The following is a 21,330-nucleotide window of genomic DNA, read 5'->3' as shown; positions in this document are numbered from 1 at the left end:
TAGTACTGTAGTACTATGTCAGTATTGTTGTACTATAGTACTGTAGTACTATGGTAGTACTATGGGACTGTTAGTACTGTGGTAGTACTACGTCAGTCCTACCATGTCTGTACTGTAGTATCATGTCTGTACTGTGGTACTAGGTCAGTACTGTAGTACTTTGTCAGTACCATAGTACTATGTCGTCCTACTGACATGATAAAGGTAAACATGGAGACATTGGGTACGTCTTCCCCTAAATCGGAGGCTGAAGGTAGTACCACCTGCCCTACATAGCATCCAGCCCTCCGCCTCCCGTCTATATTTAAACCCTAGCGTAACCTGTCTCTAAAACGTCGAGTTTAGCGACCAACCGCCTCAGAAGTCACTTCGTACGAACGACGGTTGGCGGGTCCTCTCCTGGTGTTGCCATGGTGACGACAGCATCTCCTGTGGCCTTGATCAGCCCGGGTTACCTGGGGAACTCAAACGTCTTCGTACCGCGTCAGACAGGCACAGGCTGGCTGATAACCTGTCGCACCCTCTCTGATGTGTCTGAGGTAAGTGGATGCTATAGCTGTCGACGTACGTGCTGGGAACAGTATGCTGATGTACCTGCTCTGTTGAATGGCTCATGTGTGTATTATTATTATTATTGTGTATCATATATTAACAGAACAGCTGAAGCTGTTTGCTCTCACGATGGAGTAAATACATCTTCAGGTGTTCCATGAGAGATGGTGCTTTGATCAGAACAATAGTCTTAATAAGGTCATCAGTTATTTTATTACCACATATCATCCGGTCCCATCCAACACATATTGTTGACCAGTTATAAAACTGTACAGTAAAAAAACAAATAAAAAAAGTAGAATATATTAAACTTCTTTCATGTCGTTATTTTTGGCAAAACTTCTTATTTCCCCTGTGGGGGTTAAACGCAGAAATCCAAAACGAAAGAAAAAATATATACTTTAAAAATAATTAAAGAATTATAAAGCAATTATTAATATTAATAACATAAATAAGGTGGTGATAATATCAATCTCCAGGAGAAGCGAACCCTCATGCAGTGTCATAAAATTCAGTCGGGGGCAGACAGACAGGAGGACAGACAGACAGGTAGAAGCACCGAGTGATCCCATTGGTTGAATTTAGTCCTTCCGGATGCTAGTCTACAGTACAGCTGAATAAGAATACTTACTCCCTCCCTCCCTCCCACTTGGTATGAGACAAGGTGGTGGGGATCGGGTTTGAGTTCTTTGTCCCACAGTCGGAGATTAAGCTAAAAATGGATGCAGATCTGGTGTTGATCTTGATCAGCTGATGTCTAAAGGTCAGCTGACCTTGGGCTGGGTCAAGGTCAGCTGAAGGTCAGCTGACCTTGGGCTGGGTCAAGGTCAAGAGATATCCTGATTGCGAGGGATCTGGAAGCATCAATTCAGAGGCTTGCAGGTGGACTATGGGCGATGGGGTTCAAACCCACAACCTTTTGTCTGACTTCCTCCCCACAGTCTGGACCAATCAGAAATCCCCCGACAGATGTTAGTTTGGTTTAGCATTATGAAGAACAGATATCACAAAATAACTCTAGAATATGAAATAATTATTGCTGTCTTGCTGTATTTTATTTTCCACTATTATCTCGTTGCTTCTAGAAACTTTCATAAACGTTCCTGTTATGTAAAACTAACGGAGGAGTTGGGGACCTCCGAGAGTTCCTCTGTAAAGTAAAAAGGCACGGTCCTAAATTAAAAGAGGCTGGGGTACCGCAGGGTTCCCCCTCAGAACCCGGGTCCAGTGATCCTAGGGTCCGTGTTGACAGAACCCGGGTCCAGTGATCCTAGGGTCTGTGTTGACAGAACCCGGGTCCAGTGATCCTAGGGTCCGTGTTGACAGAACCCGGGTCCAGTGATCCTAGGGTCTGTTCTGACAGAACCCGGGTCCAGTGATCCTAGGGTCTGTGTTGACAGAACCCGGGTCCAGACCCTCTCTGGGTCCTCAGAGTATAACCCCCAGACAGGCAGCCTGTTCTCTGTGTGTAGCTCTTCCATTGGTTCAAATAAAGGATGAGGTCAGTCTGTCTCTCAGCCAATCACCACGAGGTGAGTTGGGGGGGGGGGGGGGGGGGGGGCTTCCATCTCCTGCTGAAGGTTTGTCAGAGACGTGTTCTGAACTCAAGTCAAAGGACGTGTTGGTTAACGAGTGTCTCGTTAACGAGTGTCTCGTTAACGTCTGGCTAACGAGTGTCTCGTTAAACAGCTCTTTAACTCCGCCCCTCCTGACCGGTTGAGAAGGTTGAATCTCGTCTCACGTCCCGTCTCCTCGTCCGATCAGAGTCCTCCTGTTGCCGTGGAGACGTCGAAGCATGTCTCCATCATGAGCCGGGCCTTGCAGACGTTGACCACGTCCTCCAGCTCGTCCGTGGAGCGGAGAAGGACCTCCAGGTACTCCTGGGACTCCTGGTCCAGGTGCTGCTCCGCCTCGTCTGCACACACACACACACACACACACACACACACACACACACACACGCCTCGTTAGGGATCGACCAATCACAGCTCAGTAGGGATCGACCAATCAATCAATCAATCAATCAGCAAGTCAAATAGATCTCCTTAAGGTGGACCAATCACATCTTCTTTAACGGGTGGGTTCGTCATCTCATGTCGTCTCGGTTGATTGGTCAAGTTCGACCAATCACTGCTTCTCCCTTTACAGCTACTGGTTCACCTGCTGCTGGTGTAGTTACTGGTCCAGTGAAGCCTCCCCTCTGTGGGTTGGAGAGGGTTGCTATACTGGTCTGTTAGGAAGCTCTGACACTCGATTGTGATTGATGGGAGGATTACCCTCCAATGTCCCCCCCTTCCAGGGAGGAGCCTGGTGATTTATGGCTCTGGGAGACCGAGGGCAGTAATGCCTTATTGATCTGAGGCCCGCCGGGTCTAGATGATCACCAGGGAGTCACAGCTCTCTACATCTGAAAATTACCTCAAGTGTTGGTCCACTGAGAGCCATGTGACCCCTGACCCCAGTGTCGGTCTCAGAGAGTTGGTGGAGCTCAGGCCTCCACCCAGGCCTAACGAGGCCCCTAGAGCAGGGAGGTGGAGCTGAGGACCCCTCCCAGACCTAACGCGGCCTCCACCTCTCTGCTCTGAGTGTCTGCGGGCAGCACAAGCTGAGGCCTGCCAGAGAGCATCATGGGAGCTGTGTATGTAGGTCAGCTCAGTGGAGCGGTACTGCGGCCCAGTGACTCAGCAGAGAGCCGGGCGTCCCACGGTCTGTGGAGCCTGAAATACAAACACCTAGGAAGGAGGGGTTCAAGGGCTGTTCTTCCACCAGGTGTGACGGTGTTCAGACACGGCCAGCCGCTTAAACACCTCCCCTCCAGTGACATCACAAGTGGGACTGTACACCCAGATGCATGATGGGTAGATCAGCCCTCCATTCGACTCAGTGGACTGCACCAACCGGTATGATGGATAGATGGGCCCACCAGCCGATTGGACTATACCAACTGGTATGTGTAACTGGTATGTGATGGCTGTGATGGTTCATCCCATCACAGCCAGTGGCCTCTGAAAGACGATCGTTTAAGGCCTTGAGGTTGAAGGAAGTACAATTTCAGAGCGGACATTGGTTTCCTCGTTGGTCTAATCCGTGTCCCCGGACGGTGAGAACCTGATACCAGGGGCCACTTCCTATTAAACAGGATAGCTGGGTGGCTGATAGCTCTAGCACTCTGGGTCTCTGTCCTAACAGCCAGTGTCTCAGTTCTGATTGGTTCTAACAGCCTGTGTCTCTCATGTGATTGGTTATAACAGCCTGTGTCTCTCATGTGATTGGTTCTAACAGACTGTGTCTCTGTTCTGATTGGTTCTTACAGCCTGTGTCTCTCATGTGATTGGTCCTAACAGAATTGGTCTCTGTTGTGATTGGTCCTACAGCCCGGGTCTCTGTCCTGATTGGTCCTCAAGGCCATGTCCCTGCTGTGATTGGTCTACTCACAGTCGGGGCTCCGCCTCCCGGGGGCCACCATCAGCAGGCCCTTGGCCTCCGTCAGCTCGGCCCTGAGCCGTTCCCTCCGGCACCGCAGCGCCGCGATCTGCTGCTGCCGCCGCTCGGCCACACGCAGCCTCGCGTTGAAGTACTGCAGGCCCTGGGGAACACAGAACGTCAGACACAGAACCCTGGGGAACACAGAACGTAAGACGCAGAACCCTGGGGAACACAGAACGTAAGACGCAGAACCCTGGGGAACACAGAACGTAAGACACAGAACCCTGGGGAACACAGAACGTAAGACGCAGAACCCTGGGGAACACAGAACACATGGTAGGGAACCCTGGAGAACCCTGGGGAACACTGAATACAAGGAAGAGAACCCTAACCTGGGGAACACAGAACACATGGTATGGAACCCTGGAGAACATACAGAACCCTGGAGAACACACAGAACACATGACAGAACCCTGGGGAACACAGAACGTATGGTACAGAACCCTGGGTAACCCTGGAGAACACACAGAACGTATGACAGAACCCTGGAGAACACAGAACACATGGTACAGAACCCAGAACATGTAACGGAACCCAACAATGCGGTACCACTTCTACATCATGCTTCTCCACCAGTGCTAAAGTTCTGTAAACCTGTACAGTGCACATGCTACGGCTCTGCAGTGGGCTGCACACACTCTAACACACACTGAGTCACCTGCTGCTGTTATTACACCAAACGTCACGTCTCAAACACACTTAAGCTGAGAGTTAACGTACCTTCTCCACATCCTGGAACGTTTGCTGCAGAAACACAGGAAATAAGCAGGTCAACACACAGTGGAACATCTGATGCTCTGATTGGTCCTACAGACTGCGTCTCTCGTGTGATTGGTCCTAAGAGACTGTCTCGTGTGATTGGTCCTAACGTAATGTGTGTGTCGTGTGATTGGTCCTACAGACTGTGTCTTGTGTGATTGGTCCTACAGACTGTGTGTCGTGTGATTGGTCCTAAGAGGGTGGGGGCGGACCTCCTGCCGGCTCCTCTGCAGGGGGTCCAGGGGGTCTATCTGGTAGACGGTGATCTCGAAGGGCTGGTGGGCCCGGTCCCGCTGGCCCTCTGCCCGCCGGCCCAGAGAGGAGTCTGGGAGGGGGGCCGGGATCAGGCGGCGCCGCTGGACCCCTGGAGGACAGAACCGGGTCAGCACTGGGTACCAGAACCATGTAAGCACTGGGTACCAGAACCAGAACCAGAACCAGGTCAGTACTGGGTACTAGAACCAGAACCGGGTCAGCACTGGGTGCCAGAACCAGAACCGGGTCAGCACTGAGTGCCAGAACCAGAACCAGATCAGTTCTGGGTACCAGAACCAGAACCAGGTCAGTACTGGGTACCAGACCCAGAACCAGAACCGGGTCAGCACTGGGTACCAGGCCCAGAACCAGAACCAGGTCAGTACTGGGTACCAGAACCATGTCAGCACTGGGTACTAGAACCAGAACCAGAACCAGGTCAGTGCTGGTTACTAGAACTCAGAACCCTTAACTACCTCACTTAGAACCAGAGTGTAGAACACAAACAAGCCGTTCCCTCAAAGACTTCCGAACCATAACATAGAACATAATAAAAGCCTTTCCTCATACACTTAAGAACCACAACGTAGAACGTCAGAAGATTATCGATGACATTTCAAAATGTAAATCAAAAACCAATTGCGGTTGTTTGTCCTGAAAGTGGTTCTATAATTAACTACGAGGTGTGTGCGTGTTTGAGTGTGTGTGTGTGTGTGTGGGATCATTGTAGACGGATATGTACAGGAGTCTCCCAGCTCATTATGTATTCATGAAGAGAAGACCTGACACACACACACACACACACACACACACACACACACACACACACACACACACACACACACACACACACACACACACACACACACACACACACACACACACACATTCTTATTTGACCAATAGGAGGACACAGGGCTCTAGAGTACATCATTGCCTCACTCCACCTAGTCGGCATGGAAACACTCTGGGTAATAGAGGCTGACGGCTCCTTAGGAAGAGGATGTATAATGCTGTGGTTATTATGCAGCTTGTGATGCGCTGTGTGCATCATGCAGCTCCCTCTGCAAAGGTCACACCTCTGAATGCATAGGTAGCGCTCGCCACAGCAAACCCTCTGTAGAGAAGGGCTGTACAGGGTCAGGGCTGGGGTGGACTCCAAGATGACACTGACAGACTGACTGACTGACTGACTGACTGACTGACTGACTGACTGACTGACTGACTGAGGGACAGAGAGAGAGAGAGGGAGAGAGAGAGAGAGGCTGACTGACTGACTGACTGACAGAGAGAGAGAGAGACAGAGAGACAGAGACAGAGTTTGACAGAGAGAGACAGACAGACAGACAGACAGAGAAACAGGGAGAAGGACAGAGAGGGAGATGGAGCAGAAAGAGAGACAGCCTGTCAGACAGACAGAGACAGAGAGACAGACTGAGAGAGAGATAGAGACAGAGAGAGAATGAAAGAGAGACAGAGAGACAGCCTCACAGTCAGACAGCCTGTCAGACCGACAGACAGACTGTCAGTCAGTCAGACAGACAGACAGACAGACAGCCTCACAGTCAGACAGCGTGTCAGGCAGACGGGCCCCTCACCGTTGCCCCTCTTCTTGGGGGACTTGTTGACGCGGCCGCGGTTCCTTGTGACGTCGTCGCTCATGGAGTCGCGGGCCGAGGACGCCGTCTCGCTGTCGCGCCGCATGCTCTCGTAGCCGCTGCTGCCGCCGCTGTGGTAGAACAGGGCGGTGCGGCCCATGGCGGGGGGCAGCTCGCCGCTCAGCACGCTGCTGTTGTCGCTGGCGACGCCGCTGCTGTGGCGCTGGGCGGGGCGCGGCGCCGTCACCTTACTGTAGGGGGAGGGGATCCCCCCGCCCTCGCCCCCCGCCCCCTCCCCGCCCCCCGCCTGCCTCCTGCCGCTCCCCGCCGCCAGCTCGCTGACCCGGCTGTTGGCCGCCCGCCCTCCACCCGCCCCCGGCCCCCCCGCCGTGGCGCCCGGGGGTTTCCCGGGGGGAGGGGCGTCGTCCTGGGAGCTCGGGGTCCTCGAGGCGCTGGAGGACGACGAGCGACTCTTTGACCCCCCGGGGGCCGCCGGCGTCCGGGACCCGGCCCCGGCCCCGCCCCCAGCCCCGCCCCCGGAGGACCTGGCCCCGCCCGGTCTGGGGGCGGCGGCCGTGGGGGGCGGAGCTCCGAGCCTCACGGAGGAGGCCGGTCGGCCCCCCAGGTCCTCTCTGGAGCCCGGACCCCCGCCCCTCTCCAGGGACATCCCATAATGCAGCAGGGCGCCCCCCTTGGCGCCGCGCGTCTTGAGGCTGGAGGTCATCCTGAGCGCGGGGGGCTCGTCCCGGAGCCGGGAGCGGGGCTCCGCCTCCGGCGGCAGCGCCCGGGGCAGCGTGGACCGCCAGGAGGCCACGCCCCCCCCCCGGGGGTCCGGGGCCCCGGGGCCGCCGGGGGGGGGGCTCCCAGACCCCGCTTTAGGGGCCCGGCCGGTCCTGTGTCCGCCGGACCGCTTCCCCAGGGAGGAGAACCGGCCCCCCCGTCCCGGGAGACCCCTCCGGCTCCCAGACGGACTCCGAGGACCCCTGGGGCCCCGACATCATCCCCAGGGTGGTGGCCCCCCGGGTGAGGCGGGGCCCCCTCCCTGGGGGGTCCCCCTGCTGGGGGGAGGAGGAGGAGGAGGAGTGGGCGTGGTTCTTGGGGGGCCGCGGGACGCTGTGGCTGTTACCCCCGGCGACGCTCGGCCCGCTCCGCCGCCGCCCCGCCTCCCCGGGGCCCGAGGTCGGCCAGAGGTCGTACTGCCGGGCCCCCCGCCGGCGCTCCTCCTCCGGGGGCCCCGGGGGGCCCGGGGGGAGGGGCTTGGGCCGCCGGGGGAGGGTCAGGGAGGCGGGGGAGCTGAGGGAACCGGCTCGGGCCCTGGTCCCTCTGAGAGCCGCTCGGGGGGGCTCCGCGGGCGAGGGGGCGGGGGTCCGACACGGCGCGGTCCCCAGCTCGCCCTCCAGCTCGCCCTCCAGCTCGGAGAAGCCGATCCCGCTGTCGTACTGGGAGCTGTGGGAGCTGTGGGAGCTGTGGGAGCCCTGGGCGTGGTCCCGGCGCCACAGAGCCGCGGCGGGCAGCGGGCCGGAGGCCGCCGCCCCCAGCCGGGTGAGGTAGGCGTCGTACTCGTCGCTGATGCTGCTGATGATGCTGACGGAGCCGCGGCCCGCCCCGCCCCCGGTGAGGGGCCCCGGGGCCCCCGGGCCGAGGGGCCGGTCCTCCACCAGGGTGAACACCAGCTGGTCCTCCCCGCTCAGCTCCAGGGGGCGCTGCAGGGTCACGGTGGTCCTGAAGAGGTCCCGGTCCAGACCCCGCCCCCCCCCGGGGTGGAGCTCCGTGGGGGTCATCCCCACAGGGGGCGCCCGCCCCCCCCCGGACCACAGGGGCCCCGGTGTGGCCTGGGGGCCCCTGGGGAGAGAGGGGGAGTCGGAGGGCTTCGGGGCCGTCGCTCGGAGGTAGAGCTTCTCCCGGACCACCACCTCGGGAGGGGCGGACCGGGCCGAGACCCCCTCCCGGGCCGAGACCCCCTCCCGGGCCGAGACCCCCTCCCGGGACGAGACCCCCTCCCGGGACAAGACCCCCTCCCGGGCCCCGGGGGGCCGGTCCGAGGTTGGGGTTGGCACAGTGTCAGGGGGTTTAGCAGCGACCAGGCCCTGGGGGGGGGTGGCGGGGGGGCCCTCGGGGGCCAGGCCGGGGGGGCCCTCGGGGGCCAGGCCGGGGGGGCCCTCACTGCCGTCGATGCAGTCCAGCCGCTCCTGCAGCTCGGCGAAGGTGTCGCAGCGGAGCCGGCTGCCCCCGCGGGGGGGGGCCCTGAGGGGCGGGGCCCGCCTCCTCACCAGGGAGGGGACGATGGGGATGAAGGCCGGGGGCCCCTCGTGGTCGCTGAGCTCCCGGTCGCTGAGGGCCCCCCCGCCGGGCCCCACATAGATGACGGTGTCGCAGGACTGCTCGCTGCTGGAGGAGTAGTCCGGGTCGCTGGGGGCCCGCGCGGGGCCCTCCGGGTCCAGGGCCATGGTCCGGGACCGGGGGTGCAGGGGTCTGAGGGCCCCCCCCCGCTGGGGGCGCTCCTCCTCACAGGAGCTGTCCCCCCCCGAGGAGCTGGAGGCGTACTGGGGGGGGGGGAGGAGAGGAGAGGAGGAGGAAGAGAGGAGGGGAGGAGGAGAGGAGAGGAGGAGGAGAGGAGGAGGAGGAGGGGAGGAGGAGGAGAGGAGAGGAGGAGAGGAGAGGAGAGGAGGAGGAGAGGAGAGGAGAGGAGGAGGGGAGGAGTGGAGGAGAGGAGGAGAGGAGAGGAGGAGGAGGAGAGGAGGAGGAGGAGGAAGAGACACACAAACTGATGAACAAACACACACACACACACATACGCTTATGAACACACACACATTGATGACAACACACACAAACACACTCACTGATGAACACATACACACAGGCCCACACACTGATGACCACACACACACTGATGCCCTCCGTGTGGTTTGGTCCAGGTCAACCTGCCCTGATGCTCTGAGGTGGACCCCCCCACCACAGACTGAGGACCGTGGGAGCAGTGGAAGGGGTGCACCTCTACGTTCTGCATGCGTTTCGCTGATCTTTAACAGACAGATCTAGTCTGGCCGTCTCCTAACGAGGCAGAGATCCCCTTTATCGGCCGTCTCCAGGGGCTGATGATATTGATTATGCAGTGTTGTTGGTAATTCAGTGTTATTGATTACGTGACATCTCGCACTACATAAAACTCCCCATCATTCCAGTAATGGCTGGAATGGCCTGGATGCGATACGTTGCTGTTCTAGATCTGGCTGTGATACAGTTGGTCTGAAATAGTCTTTTGCAGAATCCAACCTCATACGAGAGCTAAGGTATGGCAGCTCTCAGACCTGTTCTCCACGCACTTTAGCGGAGTTTCCACCAAGAACCTTGTACCTTGTTACTGGCCTGAGATCAGTTTCTTCTCAACCGTGTTCCCATGGAAGAGCAGTCATTTCCGACTCAAGACTAGTTCAGAGTTCACCTAGACTCTGCATAGCCTCCCCCTCACCCACCACACTTAATGTATGTTGTACTTACTGTCACTTAATGTACACACTTATTGTATGCTTTATGTCCATACAGTTAAATATAGTACTTAGTAGCATTGTGTAGCATCTTATCCTAGCTATTTTTGTTGTATATGGGGAATGGGTTAACCTAGCGATTGTTAGTGCTTGGTACTTGGTTCTACGAACATCCTTACTGCACCGATGGCGATATATATTGTTCTTTCTCTTCTTCTGGCAAATGGACTTATTTTAAGTCGCTTTGGATAAAAAGGGTCTGATAAGAACCCTGAAGGTAAAGGTAACTGCAATCGAAAGGGACCCTCTCTACCACCAGGTGTTAGGGGGAGGAGCCAAAACCTGCCCTGTAGTGACATCACAAGTGGGAGTGTCCGCCCAGAAGTACGATCAAGCCAACCCCGTGGTCTGATCCCACTGGTAGGCTGATCCGTCTGTCAATCATACAACCGGAGAGACCTGAGGAGGACTGAGGGGGCGTGTCCTACCCGGGCCTTGTTCTTCCTGACGCGGTGAAGCCGTGAGGCCAGCTGCAGGGTGCCCAGCGTCTCCAGGTGGTGGCGCCGGTGGGCCGACACGTGGGCGATCATGGTTGTCCGACAGTTGATGTTCCCCAGAGACTCCCTCAGCAGCATGGTCAGCTTGCTGTCCCTGAATCACACAGCAAGGAGTTCCTCGTTAGGGGGGTTCCTCGTTAAGGGGTTCCTCGTTAGAGAGTTTCTTATTAAGGGGTTCCTCGTTAGGCAGTTCCTTGTTAAGGTGCGGCCACACCAGACGCGTATCTCGCGTACTTCGCGTCTAAAATCGCCATTTTTTCCATAGGGAACCATTGGTTTAATACGCGTATTACGCGTTTCACGCGTACTTACGCGTATAAGCAACATTTTACGCGCGTATAGCGCGTATGTGGCGCGTATGTGGCGCGTATATTTACGCGCAATATGCGCAATACGAGTTCAAAAAATTTAACTTTTTACGCTAAGTACGCGAGATACGCGTCTGACGATTAGCCGCGTTGCCCAATCAGCGTTGAGCTTGACCCGACGTCACTGGCAGAGAGTAGTGAGCTTGGACAGAAGCATACGGCCGACATCTTTCTTTATTCTGTGTGGAAATAGTAACATAGTTACGCCATTAAATGCTTTTACGGAAACATTTCTAGCGAGAAATGTGCATTTTACTTTCATAATGTTCGCTCGGTGAATGTGAAGGATGTTTGGTTTGATAGTTATGACGAAGAGGGAACGCTCCGTTCACTTGCATGGACAGAGTCTCTGGTTACTGAGCAACCTCAACGTCTTGGAGGACTATATATCTGCTGATCAACACTACGAATGCTGGAAACACACCAGACACACCATGTGAAGTTATTTAACCCGATTATTGTTATTTATATCCGAGATTATTTAATCTAACCCGATCTAAACTCTATCACCCAAACACGGCGGCGTTTGGGTTTCCTACCTCGGACTCCAGCGCAGCTTATCCTGGGGCAACACACACACACACACACACACACACACACACACACACACACACACACACACACACACACACACACACACACACACCCAAGTGTTGGAGCCTTTACCGTGGGGAGCCTCATCCTGGGGCAAGACACACACACACACAGCCACGGCCGACAACTTTCTTTATTCTGGGTGGAAATAGTAACGCGCGTATCTCGCGTAAAAATTACGCGAGATACGCGTCTGGTGTGGCCGCACCTTTAGGGAGTTCCTTGTTAAGGGGTTCCTCGTTAGAGAGTTCCTCGTTAAGGAGATCCTCGTTAAGGAGTTCCGTGTTAAGGAGTTCCTCGTTAGGGAGTTCCTCGTTAAGGAGTTCCTTTTTAGGGAGTTCCTTGTTAAAGAATTCCTCGTTAGGGAGTTCCTCGTTAAGGAGTTCCTAGTTAAGGAGATCCTTGTTAAGGAGTTCCGTGTTAAGGAGTTCCTCGTTAGGGAGTTCCTCGTTAAGGAGTTCCTTGTTAGGGAGTTCCTTGTTAAGAAATTCCTCGTTAGGGAGTTCCTTGTTAAGGAGTTCCTAGTTAAGGAGTTCCTCGTTAAGGAGTACCTCGTTAGCCGAGGCCGGAGAGACGCGACCCCCCGTCCCCTCGGGGCACGACCAGGACTCGTTAAAGCCCCCGAACCGAGTCCCCAGACCGTAGAGCCAGAGACACTAATATAGACCGTAGAGCCAGAGACACTAATATAGACCGTCCTCCACAGCATGCCGCTCTGTGGTTCAGACCCAGACCGTAGAGCCAGAGGCACTAATATAGACCGTAGAGCCAGAGACACTAATATAGACCGTACTCCACAGCATGCCGCTCTGGGGTTCAGACCCAGACCGTAGAGCCAGAGGCACTAATATAGACCGTCCTCCACAGCATGCCGCTCTGGGGTTCAGACCCAGAGCGCGGCTCATGACAGGCCCGGCCTGGTCCGATTACAGGCTGGCTGGGTATTGATCTGTCCAGGACCGCGGAGTGATGAGGTGCTCAGAGACCCGCAGAGAGAGGGCAGCCGGGTGAACAGCTCTCTGTGTCTGCTGTTAATATCTACTGTTGATATCTGTGGTTCCGATCTACCTCCCGCCTGGGGAACGGGATTCATCCCCTCGTCCCTCTGCCGCCCTGAAGCCTTTGAGCAATAATGCTTAGCAACCTTGGTTTGTATTGACGGTTTGTTGAGTTGAGTGAGGATCAGATCTGAGATAAGATAAGGGACATCTTATTTAAAATGTTTTAGCTGTTTCTGAGACTTTTACTGGACTGTGATTCTGCTGCCGTGGCATCTGACATTAATAACGTCAGAAATGAATAACATTAATGACATGTGACAGTGATAACGTTATCCTGTGTGTTCCCGTACCTGTAGGGGACGTGTTTGGCCCCGTTGACCAGAGCCAGGATCACATTCCCCAGCGCGGACAGAGACAGACACTGAGTTCCTCCTCCTCCTCCTCCTCCTCCTCCTCCTCCTCCTCCTCCTCCTCCTCCTCCTGTTCCTCCTCCTCCTCCTGTTCCTCCTCCTCCTCCTCCCACACAGCTCTCACAGCTCCCCAGGTCCAGGAGGTGAAGACGACTCCGACCTGCAGTCACTGAGCGAGAAGAGAGAGACCAGCGAGAGACCAGAGAGAGACAAGAAAGAGACCGGAGAGAGACCAGAAAGAGACCAGAAGGAGATCGGAGAGAGACCAACAAGGGGAGAGATGGAAAGAGACCAGAGAGAGACCAGAGAGAGACCAGAGAGAGACCAACAAGGGGAGAGATGGAAAGAGACCGGAGAGAGACCAGAGAGAGACCAGAAAGAGACAGGAGAGAGAAAAGAAGGAGACCAGAGAGAGAACAGAGAGAGACCGACAGGGGGAGAGATGGAGAGAGACCAGAGAGAGACCGACAAGGGGAGAGATGGAGAGAGACCAGAGAGAGACCGACAAGGGGAGAGAGACCAGAGAGAGACCAACAAGGGGAGAGATGGGAGAGGGACGGACAGAGACCAGTCATCACCAGTGAGGTCATGTCAAGAGTCAGTCTGGTAGGTCTACAGGAATCATTTGCTCATTTGTGTTCGTCAGCAGACCCTGAGGAGCTGCTGCATGTCCCTGCAGTGTTTACGTTCATCACCTTTCATTAGCATTAGCAGCCCAACCCCACAGTGTGCATCACATCATTGAGGCACGCCCTCTACAAAGACTTAAAGGAGGACTTGTCGCCCTTCATACAGCAGATCAAGAGGCCACTGCTTGGCTAATGGACTTTGCATTCGCTAAATAAAAAAATACTGTAAGAACTAAACGTCTTTGTCGATCTGAACAGACCGATAAGCCTCCTGCGCTGACCAGCCTCTCGTTATAATAGGAGGCGTAGTGAAGGTTGAACACCTGCGGTCTTGGCGCTCTTCTCCGGCCGCTGCTGGTGCACGGTGAGGGTGAACAGGAAGTGGGCGTTCCTGCGGGTGGCCTCGTCGCAGCGCCCCCTGCTGGAGCTGCGGGCCGCCAGCGCCGCGTCCAGGAAGAAGGCGGCCTGCTCCGCCGAGGAGGAGAGCAGCTCCCGCTGGTTCTGGAGCTGAGGAGGAGGAAGAGGAGGGGGAGGGGGAGGAGGAGGAGGAGGAGGAGCAGGAGGAGAGGAGGAGTTGGGGGAGGAGCAGGAGGAGGAGGAAGAGGAAGAGAAGAGGAGGAGGGGAGGAGCAGGAGGAGGAGCAGGAGGAGGAGGAGGAGGAGCAGCAGGAGGAGGAGGAGGAGCAGGAGAGGGAGGAGGAGGGGGAGAAGCAGAGGAGGAGAAGGAGGAGGAGGAGGAGGAGGGGGAGGAGCAGGAAGAGGAGGAGGAGGGGGAGGAGGAGGATGAGGAGGAGGTGGGGGAAGAGCAAGAGCAGGGGATTAGTTGGTCGGTCTTCTGCATCAAGGACAAGAATTAGAGACCAGAACCTCTAGGATATCATACACCTCCTCTTCTAGAACTGACACCTCCTCCTCCTCCTCCTCTAGATCCTACTCCTCTAGATCCTACTCCTCCTCCTCCTCCTCCTCCTCTAGATCCTACTCCTCCTCTAGATCCTCCTCCTCTAGATCCTCCTCCTCCTCCTCCTCCTCCTCCTCTAGATCCTACTCCTCCTCTAGATCCTCCTCCTCTAGATCCTACTCCTCCTCCTCCTCCTCCACCGCCTCCTCCTCCTCCTCCTCTAGATCCTACTCCTCCTCTAGATCCTCCTCCTCTAGATCCTACTCCTCCTCCTCCTCCTCCACCGCCTCCTCCTCCTCCTCCTCCTCCTCCTCCTCCTCTAGATCCTACTCCTCCTCTAGATCCTCCTCCTCTAGATCCTACTCCTCCTCCTCCTCCTCCACCGCCTCCTCCTCCTCCTCCTCTAGATCCTACTCCTCCTCTAGATCCTCCTCCTCTAGATCCTACTCCTCCTCCTCCTCCTCCTCCACCGCCTCCTCCTCCTCCTCCTCTAGATCCTCCTCCTCTAGATCCTCCTCCTCTAGATCCTCCTCCTCCTCCTCCTCCTCCACCGCCTCCTCCTGCCGTCTCCTCACCTTGGAGCCGCAGAGGGGGTCTTCCTGGAGGACCACCCCTGGCCTGCGCTGCTCCTCGTGGGGGAGGAGGTGCTCCGAGGAGGAGGAGGAGGAAGAGGAGGAGGAGGAGGAGTAGCAGTGAGCCAGGAGGTCGCTCAGCGTCTCCTCCCGGCCGGAGATCTCCACCGCCGACACGGAGACGGAGAACCGGCCTCCGGCCTTCTCCCTCCGCTCCTCCATCACCCTGAACAGCCAGGAGATGGCTGTGGGGGCCACGCCCAGGCTCTGGGTGGAGCAGTCCCGGCCAATCAGGGTGTAGGTCTTACCTTGAGGGGGCGGGGCAGAGAGCGGAGGTTATTGGAATGAAAACGTTGTATGTATTCACGGTCAGGGGGTCAGGGGTTGTACATATTCAGGGTCAGAGGTCAGGGGTCGTACGTATTCAGGTTCAGAGGTCGTATGTGTTCAGGGTCAGGGGTCGTACGTATTCCGGGTCAGAGGTCGTACCCAGGTTTGCGTGTCCGAAGCAGAAGATGCAGCCGTCGGCGCCGTTCACCACCGACTGGATGACCTCGGCAACGCTCCCCGAACACACCTCGGCCTATCAGAGCACACGACAGAACACCGTCAGCCAATGGTGCGAGAGAACACTCCCCATGTGACCTTGTGTCTTCTGAGATGGATCATTAACTAATTAACTATCTAATTTCTCCTACGGGGGATTAATAAAGTTGTAACGTAACTGGTCTGATGTTAGCGTAAGTAATAATTTACTAAATGTGAATTATTAATCTGAGGTTCCTACAGAAGGCAAAGTTTGATGGACTAATCCCCAGTAGAGTGTGTTTTTGTGCTGTGGTGAGACTCCTCTAGCTGTGCCCGGGTTCCTCACACTCCCCTCCTCCGTTTTAGACCCCGTGGAGTCTGAGACGTCTCACCTGCGACGCATCCTGGGAGAAGACGGCATCGAAGGCGAACGTCTTTGGAGCAGGGGTGGTGGCGCGCCTGGCAGGGGGCTCCCTGGGCTGGCCCGGGCCCCCCGGCTGGCTGGGGCCCCCCGTCTCACACAGGGTCAGCTGCTTCTTGCGGACGTCCACCTTCAGGTAGGACGTGGGGTCCGGGGCCTCGCCCGGCACCGAGCAGAGACGGACCATCACCTTGACCTGCGGCCGGGCGACAGGGAGGCTCGTTAGAACCGGTTCAGGGAATTGAACCTGCGGCTCCGTTCTGCCGCATCATCAGAGTCTCCTGCGGCCCGGGCGGTTGGCCCGGGTGCCTAGCTTAGTATCTGATGCCTAGCATAGCATGTTGTGAATATATCTGAGCAAGTGATACCTAGCTTAGCATCTTGCACTTAGCATAGCAAATGTCAACTAGCTTAGCCACTGACCCCTAGCATAGCATCTGGTGAATATTTGAGCAAGTGACACCTGGTTTAGCACCTAATGCTTAGCTTAACGACTGCCAAATAATGGAGTGCCAGTCACTCAATCAACTGGTAAACAGTTTGTTAACGGACCTAGCGAGGGGTTATTGGTTTTCAGGGTGTCCAGCTGAGAGGCGCTGAACAGGCGTTTGGTTTAGAGCCAATAACAATCTGAGGCCGCAGCAGTTTTTAAAACGATCTGTCGCCACGGGCAACCGAGCGTGGGATGACCTGTAAGTCAGCGGTGAGATGAAACAGACGCTCACCCCCGACCTTGTGGCGCGCGGCTAACCACTAGTGGCGGCTGATAGCTTGGATCACCTTGCTAGGGCTGTCTGACGCTGCAGCCGCTCGCTTTAGCTTTAGAGAACGGCTGGGGACCGTCTCTCAGACTGTCATTCATGAGCCTTAATGAGCTTTAATACATTAACATTCAGGGCATTTAGCAGATGCTTTTATCCAAAGCGACTTACAATAAGTGCATTTGCCAGAAGAGAGAGAAACAACAATATATCTCTGTCGGTACAGTGAGGATGTTCATAGAACCAAGTGCCAAGCACTAACCATCACTAGGTTAACCCTTTACCCGTAGACAACAAGATAGCAAGGATAAGACGCTACACAATGCTAAGCACTCTGTGTAAGTGCCCAGACGTACAACATATTATAAGTGCGTACATTAATAATAAATTAAAAGTCTTTAATAAAAGAGGGCTAGTTATTGTGAGTCTTTGTTACGGTTCTGCGCTGAATGAGGGGGGGGAGGGGATCTGCAGGTTAATAAATCGCCTTATGGGCGGGGCTCCGGACATGGGGGCGGGGCTCCGAACAGGGGGGGTGGGGCTCTGAACCGGGGGGGCGGGGCTTTGAACAGGGGGGGCGGGGCTTTGAACAGGGCTGCCTTGCGTGGGCCATGGGCAGAAACAATGGAGGGGAGATATCAGACGCTCTGATTGGTTGACTCCGGCAACCCACAATCCATCTGGCCCTTGTTGCGGAGAGTGAAGTGGCTCTGCTGTCGCTGAGAGGACGGCGACACACGGACGGTCCGCTGGTTCAATTCAACACACGTTCTGTAGTGAGAGCACCTCCAAACAAACCACTACAACATGAGCCTCCAGCTAAGACTGGGAGGGAGGGAGGGAGGGAGGGGGAGAGGGGGAGAGGAGGGAGAGAGAGAGGAGGGAGAGAGAGAGAGAGAGGGAGGGAGGGGGAGAGGAGGGAGAGGGAGGAAGGGAGGGAGGGAGGGAAGGAGAGGGGGAGGGAGGCAGGGAGGGAGAGGGAGAGAGGGAAGGAGAGGGGGAGAGAGGGAGGAAGGGAGGGAGGGTGAGGGAGGGAGGGATGGATATGAGAGAGAGGGAGAGAGAGGGAGAGAAAGAGAGAGAGAGAGAGAGAGAGAGAGAGAGAGAGAGAGAGAAAGAGGGAGAGAGGGAGAGAGAGAGAGGGAGGGCTGTATTTGTGAAAGAATACACACGGCCTACCAGGGACTGTTATACTTTAAACCCACTTCATGTTACTATGGGCTGTGGTAACCTGGACAACGCAGTCCTCCCAGGTTGCTCTGGGGCTCCAGTTAAACGGTCTGTGTTAATCCCTTCATCCCCGTCCCGGTCTCATGCCTCCCCAGGCCCGCCTGTAGCAGCCTGCTGATGAGTGACGGACAGGCAGGCCGACCAGTGTGAACGCTCTAGTGGGTGGGTGGGAGGGTCTATGTAAAGGACCTTTCGTTAGAAGCAAATAGAAGATAAGTGATGAGTTTTATGAAATGGGGCCCACTATAGAACTTCAGGTCCCAGTATAGGACATAAGGGCCTAGTAGACCCAGTATTGGACTCCAGGTCCCAGTATAGGACCAGTATAGGACGTCAGGGCCGGTATTAGACCAGTGCTGGACCACGGCTGCAGGCGTCGAGTGCAGCGCTGCAGAAGGAGCTGCTCTGCATTCAGAAGGACTCCCAGCCTCATTACAGCCCCGTCCTCCCTGGAAGACGCGCCCTCGTGCCCCACTATCAGCCTGCCTTCACCCGGGGGGGGGGGGCGTGTCTGCCACGGAGGACAGGCTAGTGGTGGAGGAGGTGTTCGACTCCAGGGGAAAGGTTCTGGGTTTGATCCCGAACGTCCTCAGTCGACCTGGGCATCACACAATGAGATTAACATTTACATTTAGGGCCTTTTAGCGGACGCTTTTATCCACGGCGCCCTGGGACGGTTCACACGCTGACGGCGGAGTCGGCCCTGCAAGGGCGACAGCCGACCCGTTAGTCGCATTGAGGGTGAGGTGTCTCGCTCAGGGACACCTCGACTTATCTTAACTTGACTTATCGCAGCCCGATCCCCTGTCCCTCAAGTCTCCGAGGGTAAAAGTCGTCCACTTTACTTTATGATAGAATCCCCGGCTCTGACAGCAGCAGCAGCTCTGCAGACCGAGGAGCGCGCTGCTTTGCTTCCCGATGCTTCGCTGAGCAAGTCTCTCTGAGGAAGACTCAAAGGATGGGGCCTGTGGTGTTGTCTCACTCTTACACACACGCACGTACGTGCACAGACACACGCACGTGCACAGACACACACGGACACTGGCAGGGACTGAACCAGCGGTGGTGTGCCTCTTTCCTCTGGTAGACGAAGGTGGAGCAGACAGGAGGTCTAGATGAAGGTGGAGCAGACAGGAGGTCTAGATGAAGGTGGAGCAGACAGGTCTAGATGAAGGTGGAGCAGACAGGAGGTCTAGATGAAGGTGGAGCAGACAGGTCTAGATGAAGGTGGAGCAGACGGGTCTAGATGAAGGTGGAGCAGACAGGAGGATTAGATGAAGGTGGAGCAGACAGGAGGTCTAGATGAAGGTGGAGCAGACAGGTCTAGATGAAGGTGGAGCAGACAGGAGGTCTAGATGTGCAGGTTGCCCCCGGCGATGGGTCGGCATGGCGACGGCCTTACCTTGCCCATCCCGGGGCTGTCGGTGACCTTTGCCCCCGCCCGCAGCAGGCCGGGGGGCACGGCGGGGGGGGACAGCTTCAGGGCCCCGCTGAACCCCCCCGTGTAGAGCAGGGGCCCCGGGGCCTCGGGGTCCGAAGACCCCCGCCTCCTCCTGGACAGACTGAGCCTCTGGGCCGCCCTGAGAGGGAGAGGGGGGGGGGGAGAGAGAGAGAGGGAGAGGGGGGGAGAGAGAGAGAGAGAGAGAGGGAAAGAGGGAAAGGGGGGGGGGGAGAGAGAGGGGGGGGGGGAGAGAGAGAGAGGGGGGGGGGGGGGAGAGAGAGGGAGAGAGAGAGAGAGAGAGAGGGAGAGAGAGAGTGAGAGAGAGGGGGGGAGAGAGAGAGAGAGAGCGGGAGGGAGAGCTGTCAGTCTCTTTGGATATGAGCATCTAATTGTTGTGTTAATATAGACCGTCTGTGTTGCTATCTCAACCTGTAGAGCAAGGCACTGACACTCCGTGGGTTAGCGGTTCCATTCCCTGTGAATCTCAACCTATAGAGCAAGGCACTGACAGTGCGTGGGTTGGGGGTTCCTGTCCCCCTGGGAGCCCCGTGCTACATGTCGTTCGCTCCCTCTGATGTCAAACACTCCGGCTGTCACCGTCGTCACAGTTCAGTCGTTTTATTTTCCAGACAAATAGTGAGCTCTGTTCCTCCAGGTTACCTGTTCTACAGCAAGGGGTGAGGAGTTCACCGCTTCAGAGAGAGACACACACACACACACACACACACACACACACACACACACACACACACACACACACACACACACACACACACACACACACACACACACACACACACACACACACACACACACACACACACACACTCACACTCACAGCTGTCTGATTTAAAGTTTGGTGGCAGAATCATTTCCCCTGTTTTTAGGTCAGCGTTCTGACAAACTAGTTTCAGAGGAATATTATGCAGAAAACCCCAGGTACTGAACTACATAAGGCGTACTGCAGAAACACACACATCGTACTGCACGCACACACACACACACACACACAGAACAACACACAGTAGGACACACAGAGACACACACACACAACAACACACCGAAGGACACACAGAGACACACACAACACACACACAGCAGGGCAGGCTGAGACCGTGGCTATGATGGACTCTGATTGGCTAGACCGGGATTGGCCAATCAGAGGTGTCGTTTGAATGTTGACTGAGTTGTTGACTGACAGAGCTGAACCGGGAAATACGGCAGTTTGGATGTGTGCGTGTGTGTGTATGTGTGTGTGTTTTAGAGGGATGTACAGCATGATGGAAAGCTGTGGGTTTCGCTTGAGTAGAGAGATAACAGTGCTAGTGTGTGTGGGATTTTGCGCGTGCGTGTGTCTGTCTGTTTGTGTTTGTGTGTATGTGTTTGTGTGTGTCTGATTTTGTGTGTGTGTCTCTGTGTGTTGTTGTGTGTGTGTCTGCGTTGTGGGTTGTGTAAGTGTGTGTGTGTGTTTGATGTGTGTGTGTGTGTGTGTGTGTGTGTGTGTGTGTGTGTGTGTGTGTTGTGTTTGTGTCTGAGAACAACATTGAAACAGACTCTCTCTAATCCTGCCCACTCCACCGCAGGGTGGCACTGTCTGGTCCAGCACCACACACACACACACACACAGACACACACAAACAAACACACACACACACACACACACACACACACACACACACACACACACACACACACACACACACACACACACACACACACACACACATACACAAAATACACACACACAATCACATGCACACGCATTATCACACGCATACAT

General features: G+C 55.9%; 1 protein-coding gene across 1 annotated transcript in view; it reads right to left on the bottom strand.

The window, feature by feature from the left end:
• Nucleotides 1–2,312: 2,312 nt before the first annotated feature.
• The window catches only part of LOC130374864 (kinesin-like protein KIF26A), a 19,696-nt gene continuing 678 nt past the window's right edge, over nt 2,313–21,330 (bottom strand). Inside the window, 14 exon segments of the mRNA XM_056581840.1 lie at nt 2,313–2,467; nt 3,988–4,138; nt 5,010–5,161; nt 6,651–7,469; nt 7,500–7,582; nt 7,584–9,193; nt 10,627–10,789; nt 13,009–13,114; nt 13,184–13,237; nt 14,021–14,204; nt 15,173–15,477; nt 15,659–15,752; nt 16,090–16,314; nt 19,512–19,689. Coding sequence (XP_056437815.1) covers nt 2,313–2,467; nt 3,988–4,138; nt 5,010–5,161; nt 6,651–7,469; nt 7,500–7,582; nt 7,584–9,193; nt 10,627–10,789; nt 13,009–13,114; nt 13,184–13,237; nt 14,021–14,204; nt 15,173–15,477; nt 15,659–15,752; nt 16,090–16,314; nt 19,512–19,689 — 4,279 coding nt within the window.

The sequence above is a fragment of the Gadus chalcogrammus genome, chromosome 21, assembly GCF_026213295.1.
Source record: "Gadus chalcogrammus isolate NIFS_2021 chromosome 21, NIFS_Gcha_1.0, whole genome shotgun sequence".
NCBI lineage: Eukaryota > Metazoa > Chordata > Actinopteri > Gadiformes > Gadidae > Gadus > Gadus chalcogrammus.
This window is presented reverse-complemented; position numbering and strand designations above follow the sequence as displayed.